This window comes from Chlorocebus sabaeus, chromosome 27 (assembly GCF_047675955.1).
Source record: "Chlorocebus sabaeus isolate Y175 chromosome 27, mChlSab1.0.hap1, whole genome shotgun sequence".
Taxonomy (NCBI): Eukaryota; Metazoa; Chordata; class Mammalia; order Primates; family Cercopithecidae; genus Chlorocebus; species Chlorocebus sabaeus.
In genome coordinates, this window is record NC_132930.1 from 48,629,997 (window position 1) to 48,641,695 (window position 11,699).

Sequence of the window (11,699 nt, forward strand, 5' to 3'; positions counted from 1 at the left end):
CATTGCCAACACCCTGGGAGTGTGGGCCGCCGATTACTCACACTGCAGTCTACACTTACCCAACCACAGCAGGCACCAAGGGGGGCGTCAAGGACAAGGGGGTTGCTGCTGGGGCAGTGGCAGGGCAGCCAGGTGGAGCTGGATGCGGACAGAGAGGGTGCTCTGCCGAGCTGCAGACAGGCAGCAGCCACTGGCTCCAGCCACAGCCTTGAGCCACACTCCCCTGAAAACCACCTTGGGGCAAGTGGCTCAAGTGACCTCCAGGAAGGCCCTGTCCTCAGAGGACCCTGGCATTGCTGTCAACCCATTTGCTAAATACTTTACTGAATAAAAGAATCCGGTCTACAAAATGTATCCACTCCACCCCAGCCCCCTGCAGCCTTGGGGCTAGTGGGGTCACTTCTTCATCCCCATCTCTGAGATGCAAGGAATACTCACCATGTGGTTAATGAATGAATGAATGAACTGTGTGAATGAATGAATGAACTGTGTGAATGAATGAATGTACTGTGAATGAATGAATGAATGAATGTACTGTGTGTGTATGTGGGGGGCTGCTCATGCCTGCCAGCACAGAGGAACTCTTCTGTGTGGGTTGGGGGACGCCTTGCAAAGTCCTGGTGTGTGAGTTACACCTATGGATACTCATCCTGTGACCCTCAGCAGAAGGCAGGATAGAGACTTCTGGTTCACAGAAGAGGTTTTGAGAGTCAGAGGGATTTCCAGCAAGACTGAGAGCATGGAGTCACACAAGCTCACTCCGTCACTGGCCTGTGGTCCCCGCCTCAGTGCAGAAACAGCTCTGCCTGAGACCCCAGCCGATCCAACCCAAGGGGCCACAGGATCCGGAAAATTAAGCCCACCTGACCCCAGTTCTCCCATGTCCCCCTCTCTGAGCACAGTAAAGAACACACCGTGTCCCATGGTGCCCCAGGGCCTTCGCAGGCGTGCTTTTAGAGGGGCCTCCCCCTGCCAAAGCAAGTTCCTCCTGGCTGCCGTCTACTCCAGCCCTCCAAGCCAGCCCCGTCTCTTCCCAGACAAATCAGCTGTGGCCCTGCCTGGAGCACCCCCAAGGCCTCAGTCCACCACCACCCCACATCCTAGCTGGAGCCTCCGCAAGGTTTGGGCCCACCACCACCCCACATCCTAGCTGGAGACCCCCAGGCCTAGGCCCACCACTGCCCTACATCCTAGCTGAAGCCCCCGAGGCCTGGGCCTACCTCCACCCCACATCTTAGCTGGAGAACCCCCACTCAGGGCTGGGCCCACCACCACCCACATCCTAGCTAGAGACCACCCCACCCAGGCCTGGGCCCACAACACCCCACATTCTAGCTGTAGACCTCCAGGCCAGGGCCCACCACCACCCTTCCTCCTAGCCAAAGCCCCCCAGGCCTGAGCCCACCACCACCCTACATCTTAGCTGGAGACCCCCCGGCCTGGGCCCACCACCAAGTGGAGACCCCAGGTCGCAGAGCTCACTGAGACGCCATGAGGGCTGGGCTGGGAGAACAGCTCCTGCTGCCCCTGGGCTGTTCCGCAGCCTCCTAGGCCTCCTGTGAGACTGGGTGAGCCTGGAAGCTGCTGCCATGGCCACAGCTGGACTGAGACGGGGACTGTGCCTCAGTGAGTCTCTGGAGCAGCACCCTGGCTTCCCACACAAGAACATGCCCCAGGCCTGGCACCTCCTTCCTCTCCTCAGACCTGGAGCCAGCGGCTTCGCCAAGGAGCCTGAGCTCCTTTCTGCTGAGGAAGCTGCCCAGAAAGCGAGGGATTAGTCCAGGGATGCAGAGTAGCTGCAGTACCACTGCCCCACGCCGCTCTGGGAAAAAGGCCTGTGGATTCGAGTCCAGCCCCTGAGCAGCGGTTACCAGGCCTGCTGTGGGGACCCGTGGAGGGCCTGAGATCCTTCCAGGCGGTGGATGAAATCGAAGCCCTTTGCATGAGGGCACCTTTCGCTCCCATGCTCTGATGGGCACACGGTGGCTTTCGAGGGCTGCAGGCCAGAGCAGGCATCTGACAAGGCTGGTAACATACGCTGCCAAGGCTAGATTTTCTTCATAGACTTCAACTAACAGCACATCTCAGCAGACGAAGTGCTGGAGTGGATATGGGAATCCAGCCTCCACTAAGCCAGACAGTACAAAGATTTGCACAAATGTAGAGCCATGCCTTTTCTCAGTCAGGTTTTTCATTTTTAAAAGTATGATTGCTTTTCATGAAACATGCTATTAATGTTCATGTGTAATAGCAATATTTTCTTATTTTTAAGTGAATTGACAAGTATTCTGAACATTTCTGTTTTGATTTAGAAAATGATAAGTATCCATAGGTATAACCCACACAAACAAAAGTTCTTCAGTGTCCTCAATGAGTTTTTTGTTTCTTTTTGAGATAGAGTCTCACTCTATTGCCCAGGCTGGACTGCAGTGGCGCGATCTTGGCTCACTACAACCCCTGCCTCCTAGGTTCAAGAAATTCTCCTTCCTCAGCCTCCCGAGTAGCCAGGATTACTGGCGTGCACCACCACACCCAACTAGTTTTTGTATTTTTAGTACAGATGGGGCTTCACCATGTTGGCCAAGCTGGTCTCGAGCTCCTGACCTCAAGTGATCTGCCCGCCTTGGCAGATCCCAAAGTGTTGGGATTAAAGGCTTGAGTCTCACTCTGTCGCCCAGGCTGGAGGGCAGTGGCACAGTTCACTGCAGGCTTGACCTCCCCTGGCTCAGGTGATCCTCCCACCTCAGTCTCCTGAGTAGCTGGGACCACAGGCACACTCCACTACACCCAGCTAATTTTTGTATTTTTTGTAGAGATGAGGTCTCCCTGTGTTGCCCAGGCCGGTATCGAATTCTGGGCTCAAATGATCCTCCCGCTTGGGCCTCCCAAATTGCTGGGATTACAGGAATGAGCCACTGCACCTGGCCCTCAGTGACTTTTAAGAGTGTGAAGGAGTCCTCAGATCAAAACATTTGAGAAGCAAGGAGGTGGAATTTGTCTTTGTCCTGGGGGCCTGGAGTCTAAATACTGCATTGAGTGACTTATCTGTGGTTTTCACTTAAAATACAGGTTAGATCATTTGTTTCTGTTTGCATTCTGTCCTAGTTGCTTCTATTTATTTTTTCTCTCTTTTTGAATATGTGAAACATTAACAGTGTTCCAAACATCAGAGTGTTTTGTCTAAGATTAAAAGCCCTCTGGGTGATTCCGATGAGCAGAGGAAGGATTGAGCAAGACCATCCCCAGGCTCCTTCCTCCGCTCTAGTTTCCAGATCCCATGACTGGGGACCTATAAATATTTTCCTGACATGGAGGAGGATCAACTTCAGCATCTGTTAGCTTCGTCCCAAAGCAGGGAAGGCTAGAGCCCCTGGGAGGGCTCTGCACCGCACACACTGCCCGCCTGCAGCCCCAGGCCTGTGCGGGGCCCTGGGGAGGGGGCCCCCTTTGTGTGGCTTCTTCCTGACTCCCTGTGCGTTCCACCCCAGACCCTCAGCCCACTCTGACCTCCCTCCAGGAGGGATGGCTTGCAAATGCCCTCTGGCCACAGTGTAGACAGCTAGGCTGCTCTGTGCAGCTTTAGGCCATGCCAGGAAAGAGACTTAAAGCCGGGGCCCCAAAGGCCAGGGATGCCTGCGCCGGGATCCAGGAGCTTCCCCAGCCACCTCCAGCATGTAGACTGAAGTCAGGCCACGCACAGGGCTCTCCAGGTCACACCCTGCGCGGGAAGGTGTAGCACGCTTGCTTTAATTTCGAAAAGGCGAAAACGAGCCCCTCTGCCCCCACGCCCTGGGCTTTCCCGGCTTGGGGCACAGAACTCCCCTCAGTGGCACCTAGGTAGGCACTAGGAAGGCGCTTGATGGAACGGGAGAGAAACGGGGAGGGAGAGGAGAGAGGAGAGGGGGGAGGAGTGTGGGAGGGGAGGGGAGGAGGGGGAGGGGAGCGAACGGGGACGGGAGGGGAGGGGAGGGGAGGGACAGGACAGACAGACAAAGAAAGGGGTGCGGCAGCGCGGCCAGGGGAGGAGGACGATCCAGGCCCGGGGAAGGTCGCTGGGCAGGACGAGTTGGGAAAGCGGCAGCCCCCGCAGCCCCCGGAGCCCCTTCTAGTCCTTTCTCCCACGTCCTATCTGCCCCTCGCTGGAGGCCAGGCCGTGCAGCATCGAGGACGGGAGGAACTGGAGCCTCATTGGCCGGCCCGGAGCGCCGGTCTCGGGCTTAAATAGGAGCTCCGGGATCTGGCTGGGACCCGACCGCTGCCCGCTGCGCTCCCGCCGCTCCTGCCGGGTGAGTACTGCGTGCCACCAGGGCACCCAGAGAGGGCCCGGGCCTCCTGCACTTTCCCCGCGGCCCAGAACCTTGTGGCACCTCCAGAGGGACCCCCAGGACTGGCTGCTACCGAGCTTTGCGGGTCTAGTGCCGGGGGCAGCCAGTCGGCCAAGGCCCCGGCTCCCTGCGACGGCGAGGGCACCTCCCGGAGGCCGCACCCAGATCGACCCGGCAAGCTGCAGGGATTCGGACTGAAAACCTGCCCATTACCCCTGGTCGATCGCAGGCGCACGGGCGATCTAACCCCGCGCCGTCCCCTCCGCGAATGGGGGTCTCAGAAGCGCCGCAGGAGAGCTTTACGGAGCAGGGAGGGGGGCGCGGGCGCTGGGGGCCGTCCTTGCAGCCCAAAGTGCCGCAGCCCTCTCGGCTCTCCACCCCGAGGCTGCTACGACGGTGCCAGCGCGCGGCCCCTCCCCTCTGTGCTCCCAGGTGATGGAAAACCCCAGCCCGGCCGCCGCCCTGGGCAGGGCCCTCTGGGCTCTCCTTCTGGCCACGCTCGGCGCCGCCGGCCTGCCTCGTGGGGGAGAGTCCGTCTGTTCCGCCAGAGCCCCGGCCAAATACAGCATCACCTTCACGGGCAAGTGGAGCCAGACGGCCTTCCCCAAGCAGTACCCCATGTTCCGCCCCCCCGCGCAGTGGTCTTCGCTGCTGGGTAAGTGCAGCCCGCTCCTCGCCTTCTGCTCCACCAGGAAGGCTGCGGCAACGGAGCCCCCAACAGCCGCACGGCATTTCCCAGTTTGGGGCGCGCTCACGTCTGGGAGACTCTAACGCAAGAGTGATTGCCGAGCGCCTGCGGTGTGCGGCTCCGGGGGTGCAGAGGGGGCAGGGGGCGGTCACGGGGAGAGTGGGCTGCAGGTGGGTCGGGGCAGGGGCAGCCACAGGGTGTCACGGTCCGACGTGACGGGGCGGGGGCCATGGTTCCCTGAGGGCGGCGGGGAGGGATTTCCTGGGGCGCCCGCTGGGATCCAAGCCGGACTGCCGTCTCTGACCGTGGCCTGCGGTGCGGCCGGGTGGTCCCGCAGGGGCCGCGCATAGCTCGGACTACAGCATGTGGAGGAAGAACCAGTACGTGAGCAACGGACTGCGCGACTTTGCGGAGCGTGGCGAGGCCTGGGCGCTGATGAAGGAGATCGAGGCTGCGGGGGAGGCGCTGCAGAGCGTGCACGCGGTGTTCTCGGCGCCCGCAGTCCCCAGCGGCACCGGGCAGACGTCGGCTGAGCTGGAGGTGCAGCGCAGGCACTCGCTGGTGAGCTCGGGGCCAGCCGGGGGCGGGGGCCAGGGGGCAGGGGCCGGGCGCGCTGAGCCGCAGTCGTCGCAGGTCTCGTTCGTGGTGCGCATCGTGCCCAGCCCGGACTGGTTCGTGGGCGTGGATAGCCTGGACCTGTGCGACGGGGACCGCTGGCGGGAACAGGCGGCGCTGGACCTGTACCCCTACGACGCCGGGACGGACAGCGGCTTCACCTTCTCCTCCCCCAACTTCGCCACCATCCCGCAGGACACGGTGACCGAGGTGAGTGGGCGCCCCGCGTGCGCAAGGGCCACTGTGGCCCCCGCGGTGGGGACAGGGCTGGGGCCTGGCTGCGCCCTAGCCTCCCAGCCCAGGACAGCCGCTTGCGGCTTTTGTGTGGAAGAGGCTGTTTCTAGCGCCAGCGGTGAGCAAGGGGGTGCAGCTCCCCCCATACTCCCCCAACCCGGAGTCGCAGCACCGCAGGGAGGAGAGCAGGACGCGCCTCCTGAGGAGGCCGCCCCTTCCTGGCCTCGGTTTCCAGCCCCTGTTCCATGGCACGGCTGAGAGGAGCACATGGGACCCTGTCCCCCACAGTGGCGCAGAGGGTGTGCTGGACGCTGGGCAGTGGCCCCAGTAAGGCCATATGTATAACAGAAGGTCAGCGTCTTGGACCCCAGGCCAACCTCCTCTTCCTTTTCCCCAGATAACCTCTTCCTCTCCCAGCCACCCAGCCAATTCCTTCTACTACCCGCGGCTGAAGGCCCTGCCTCCTATCGCCAGAGTGACGCTGTTGCGGCTGCGACAGAGCCCCAGGGCCTTCGTCCCTCCCGCCCCAGTCCTGCCCAGCAGGGACAATGAGATTGTAGACAGCGCCTCAGGTAACGGCCTCCTTCCCATTCTGCAGGTGGCAGGGGGGAGCTGACGGTGGAAAGTGCCCACGGCAGAGCCCAGGGACCTCGTCCCTCCAGCAGGCAGAGGCGCTGAGGTTCAGAGGGAAACTCAGTGTCTGCCATGGCCTCCTCCTGTGAGGGAGAAGCCGCGGCTCACACCCCACAGGACATATGGGTCACACAGGACACACAGCAGCCCTGAACCCTGCCGCAGGGCCACCACCAAACCTGAATCTAAGGCTCTGAGAAATTCCAAGTAGGGATTCCTAGCCTGTACTGCAAGATGGTGCTAACTGAGAAGATTCAGGATTCTGTTCATTCCAACACTGAAGATGTAACTCTTCCACATTATTTGCAGTTGAAAGCATCTTACAGGGCCACCACTTAGGGGAAAGAATGAAAGGAGGCTCCAGACAGTACATGAGAGACTCTGTCCTGTCAGACATGCACCACGGGTGACCTGTGTGTCACAGCTGACAAGGAAGCTTGCTAGGATGGCCCTGTCTGTGTGGCCACCGGGTGACAGCTGTGCTGCAGGGCACCTGTGGGGGTCTCGGGACCCGGCCACCACACAGCTCAGGGCTGTATTCACAGGTGCCTTGGTGTGGGGCAGGACAGGTGCTGATAAGCATTCTCCTAGCTCTTCCAGGCACCTGCTGGGCAGGGCAGGCTGGGAACGCTGGGGCTGAGTGGCAGTTCCCTCCCCGCCCAGCTGGGTGGCGGCCACTGGCCCCACAGAGCGCCTCGCTGGGTCATGGGTTGGGGCCCGTTGGCTCTGGGTCTCCCCTGATGTGGGTGTGGGAGAGTCAGGGTAGGCCCCAGACAAGAGTGGACTTCAGACTTTACCGAGGAGGAACTGAGCCCACCAACCTGGCCATGGGCCCCATCATCCTACACCTTGCTGGCTGGAGTTGAGGCAGGTATGGGGCCGCCCCCCACACCTCTGCCTCCCAAGCCGTGTGGTAGGGACAGATGTCGTCTTGAGGAGCAGCAGTAATTACAAGCTTACTGTCAGCCGTCCCTGGAGGCAAGGGCCAGGTCAGGTCAGACAGGAGGTGGTGAGCTCCCCACGACTGGCAGGAACCACTCCCCAGACAGAGGCTGTGCCCAGTCCTGGGTCCCTCCTCCTCATTTGGGATGAACTGGGCTTCCCTGTGCCAGCCTCAGTGCTGCCCCTGCCCAGTTCCGGCTTGGGCTCCTCACTCATTTGTCCAAGTGAATGCCGCATTCCAAGCAGACGTGCCCAAGCCACTTACTCAACAGGCAACGTGCCTGCACTGTCTGTGCTGTGCAGCTAGTCTGGCGGGAAGAGACTCCGTGGGCAGAGGGTCCAGAGAGGTGCGGTTTGCCCCACCTTCGGGGCCACTGGGCCTCAGTGGGCAGGGGAGCACGCGGCCAGTGCCCTGGGCCAGGAGAGGGATAAAGTCAGCAGCCAGGAGAAGGATAAAGCAGCATTGCAGGGGAACGGTGGGGAGAGAGTGTGCTGTGAACTCTGAGCAGGAGGCAGGACATGGAGAGGAGGGTGGAAAGGGGATAGAGCCAGCTGTGCCTGCCAGGGGACCACAGCGGGGAGCTGGTGATAAGGAGACCTGTCTAGCGAGTTCCACCCAAACAGCGCCTGAGCAGGATCAAGACGAGCACCTTCCCTCCCCAGTGTTCCTGGGAAGCACCACTGTGAGGCATGATACCCCATCCCAGGGCACTGCAGGCATCGTGGCTTTGAGAAGGACAGCCACTCCCACCAGCCCCCTCTGGTGCCTCCTGCACTTGCCTGCCTCATGCTGGCCTGCTTCTGTGCCCTCGTGCCCTCGCGGCTCTCTCCCCAGCACCCACCGTGCTGGCCCTGTGGGGACGGAGCACAGACCACTGCCCACAAGGGTCTCTCCTGTGACTTTTGGCTTCCCAAGGGCAGAGGCTGGGACTGGCATGTGGTGGCTGGCACTGAGGAGGCTCCACCAGGTCCACGCCAGGCCAGCCTGGCGCCGCTCTGGCTTCCTGCTCACACGCTGGACGCCTGTCCCCAGGCCTCCTCCTCACAGGACGCTTGCGGTGCGGCCCTCGCTGCAGAACAGGCACTGCAAGCGCTCACTGACTCCTCATCGCTGCCACCATCCTGGTTTCACTCAGGAAGCCGGGGCGTGCTGGGATCTCCCAGCAGCTATGTGTGCTCCCCAGGTGGGCTGCCCAGGGCCCTGGCTCTCTGGCATCTACACTAGTGCCCCTGTGAAGCCTCAGTGCCCAAGGTCTTTGCAAGCCCTGTTCCTGCCTCTCCGGAGAGGGCTGCTCCAGGTGTGGGCCTGGCCAGGGCTGCCCGACCATTCCAGGCACTGCACCTGCACACCAACCCTCTTCTCCACTCTCTTTCATCCTTCAGTAGCCACAAAGCTGGCAGCAGGGTGCTCGCAGATGTGTGAGGAGAGTCAAGCCCTTGCTGACTGTCCTCGAGAGCACGGCAGAGTGAGGTGGGGCTCCTGGCCTCCTTCAGGGCTGCCCGCTCTGGGCCACACAGCCAGAGAAACACTGTCCATCTGTCTGGCTTGGCCTGTGAGGTGCAAAAGAGGTGTTTTCACTTTGATTTGGAAAAATGGAAATTACCAAGTGACTTAACCATAACACCAAATGATGATTTTTAAATTTATGAAAATTATGGTACCAGATGGGACACAGGGAAACGAGAAGGATACTGAAATGTCTGAGTCCCGTGGGGGTCTAGGTCCCGCAAGACAGACAGCGAATCCGCTGCCCCTGTCTGTCATTCCGGTAAATGTAGCAGCTGGGCCCAGGCTGGGACAGAGCAGCTTTCTACAGCAGGGGTGTCCGCCCTCTCCTGGGGTTCCTACGGAGGTGCCCGGGGCCTCTTACTCTGCCACGATGTGGGAGTTCCAACACCGCAGAGACTTGAGCGGCAGCTCCGGCTCTTCCATAGAAACGCGCAACTCCAGTCCTTGGGTTGCGTCAGAGGTTGCCGTGGTGCCATCCCTCTTGCCGCTCCCTCTGCGACTGTGCCGAGAAACGCAGGTGCCCCCGGAGTGTGGGCGTGGCCTCTGATGAATGCACACGTTGGTGGGAGGGGCTTCTGTCGGTACGAAGCGCCTCTTCACGCGAGCGTTCACCTCCGTCTCTCCTGTGCTTCGTCCAGTTCCAGAAACGCCGCTGGACTGCGAGGTCTCCCTGTGGTCGTCCTGGGGACTGTGCGGAGGCCCTTGTGGGAGGCTGGGGGCCAAGAGCAGGACTCGCTACGTCCGGGTCCAGCCCGCCAACAACGGGAGCCCCTGCCCCGAGCTCGAAGAAGAGGCTGAGTGCGTCCCTGATAACTGCGTCTGAGACCAGAGCCCCGCAGCCCCTGGGGCCCCCGGAGCCGTGGGGTGTCGGGGGTTCCTGTGCAGGCTCGTGCTGTAGGCGGCCGAGGGCACAGGGGGTTCGCGCCGCTCCTGACCGCGGTGAGGCCGCGCCGACCCCCTCTGCACTGAAGGGCCCTCTGGTGGCCGGCAGGGGCCTTGGGAAACAGCCTCCTCCTTTCCCATCCTTGCTTCTGGGTCCCCATGTCCCGTCTGCTCTCAGCCTCCTCCTTCTGCATAAAGTCATCCCCAAGGCTCCGTCTACTCTAAATTATGTCTCCTTATAAGTTATTGCTGCTCCAGGAGATCGTCCTTCATTGTCCAGGGGCCTGGCTCCCACGTGGTTGCAGATACCTCAGACCTGGTGCTCTAGGCTGTGCTGAGCCCACTCTGCCGAGGGCGCATCCAAGCGGGGGCCACTTGAGAAGTGAATAAATGGGGCAGTTTCGGGAACTTCTGTGTTTTCATGTTATGGATCTCTTTGCATTTGAATAAAGACTATCTCTGTTCCTAACAAATGTGCTGGTTGTCCCCACACTTGTTCTGGGCCCTGTGTAGTGCAGGGACACCTGGTGTGCGCTCATGGGGGACACACATTCAGAAGGTGCCTGGTGACGCCGTCTGCGCCATGAGGCACGTGCTCTGTGTGTGTGTGGGAGGGAAGCTTGAGACCCACAGGTCTCCCCACAACAGAGGGCACCCCTGGCCCACAGGATTTCAGAAGACAGCAAATGGTGTGTCAGATGCATCCACAAACCCAGAAGGCAGGCGCCTGCCCACAGGACGATCAGAAGCTCAGAGGAAGGGCACCTCAAGATCCGGACGAGGCCCCAGAAGCCGTCACTCTGGACCCTCCTTTGTGGGAGCAGCTTGCATTGCTGCTGCTCATGGGGGGCCACTGACCACCAAGACCCTCACAGCCCATCAGGCCACCAGCAGACGCCTCCTGGGACCTGAGCTCAGAGGCCCCAACCTCAAAGATGTCCCCAGGGGCTCACTGTGATCTGCCGTGGCCCTCCCCACCAGTGCCACTCTCCTGGTGGAACCCCAGGGCCCTCCTAGCGCCTGGGCCAGAGCTGTGTGTGGTTTGAGGATGGAGATGCTTGGGGGATAGCTGCTTCTCCTTCAGTCCTCTCCCAGTGACTAGAAGGTGGGGGCTCATTTCCCTCACCCTGAGGCCTGGGAGACGACCCTTCCTCGTAACTAGCTAAGGCCCTCCAGCCCTGCTGCTTCTAGAACCAGATCCCAGGCCCAGCTCCCACCACCCTGCACGCCATCCCCGCCCACCATCTTTGAAAACAATGAACGTAAGCCCAAGCTCACGGGCGAGTGAGTGCTGAGGTTACGTGGAGATCTGAAAAACCCCGGACTTAAACTTTTCTTAAGGTTCCCGGGACTGATAATGCCAGGAGGCCCCTGAAGGAATGGTCATAAATCCTACGTAAAGATCACACTGTGTACTTGGAACTCAGAGGGTCCCCAGGAACATAAACCCACAATCGGAACCCACAGAACGCACAGAACACCAGCCCTGATGCTCCTGAGTCAGAGCACGTGGCAAACTCCACAGTCAGAGCCACCGGGCCACTGGGGCTGGCGTGACCAGGAGAAGATGCTGACCGAGTTGACCTCGCCAGGAGCTCTAAACTCAGAGACACCAGAGCAGCACAAAGGGGTGGTGCATCGAAGCCTTGACAGATGGACACAACACTCCAGTCAAAGGGCAGAGAGTGCAAGAGCAGACTCACAGAACCATGCACTACTGTGGAGCCTGTGAAGTCCTGTAGGAACACTGAAAGGCTGGGGAAGGGGATGCGGTGGAGACCCCTGCAAACACCCGCATCCACCTGCCCTCCCTCCTGGAGCATGGAACTGGGGGGCCCTGGGGCGGGACAAGAGTCACTTTTCCCTCCTG

General features: G+C 60.6%; 1 protein-coding gene across 1 annotated transcript; it reads left to right on the forward strand.

The window, feature by feature from the left end:
• Positions 1–3,990: 3,990 nt before the first annotated feature.
• SPON2 (spondin 2) lies at positions 3,991–10,302 on the forward strand. The gene is made up of 6 exons (XM_008018172.3): positions 3,991–4,286; positions 4,758–4,980; positions 5,351–5,574; positions 5,647–5,838; positions 6,260–6,434; positions 9,586–10,302. The coding sequence occupies exons 2-6, from the start codon at positions 4,761–4,763 to the stop codon at positions 9,768–9,770; spliced, it is 996 nt and encodes a 331-aa protein (XP_008016363.1). The 5' UTR covers positions 3,991–4,286; positions 4,758–4,760; the 3' UTR covers positions 9,771–10,302.
• The last annotated feature ends 1,397 nt before the right edge of the window (positions 10,303–11,699 follow it).

Bases quoted from the DNA above. Each gene is read 5' to 3' on its own strand.
- SPON2 (XM_008018172.3), top strand. From the start codon at position 4,761: ATGGAAAACCCCAGCCCGGCCGCCGCCCTGGGCAGGGCCCTCTGGGCT. The intron at 5,839-6,259 runs GTGAGTGGGCGC...CCTTTTCCCCAG, and splicing joins CGCAGGACACGGTGACCGAG to ATAACCTCTTCCTCTCCCAG. The intron at 6,435-9,585 runs GTAACGGCCTCC...TGCTTCGTCCAG, and splicing joins GATTGTAGACAGCGCCTCAG to TTCCAGAAACGCCGCTGGAC.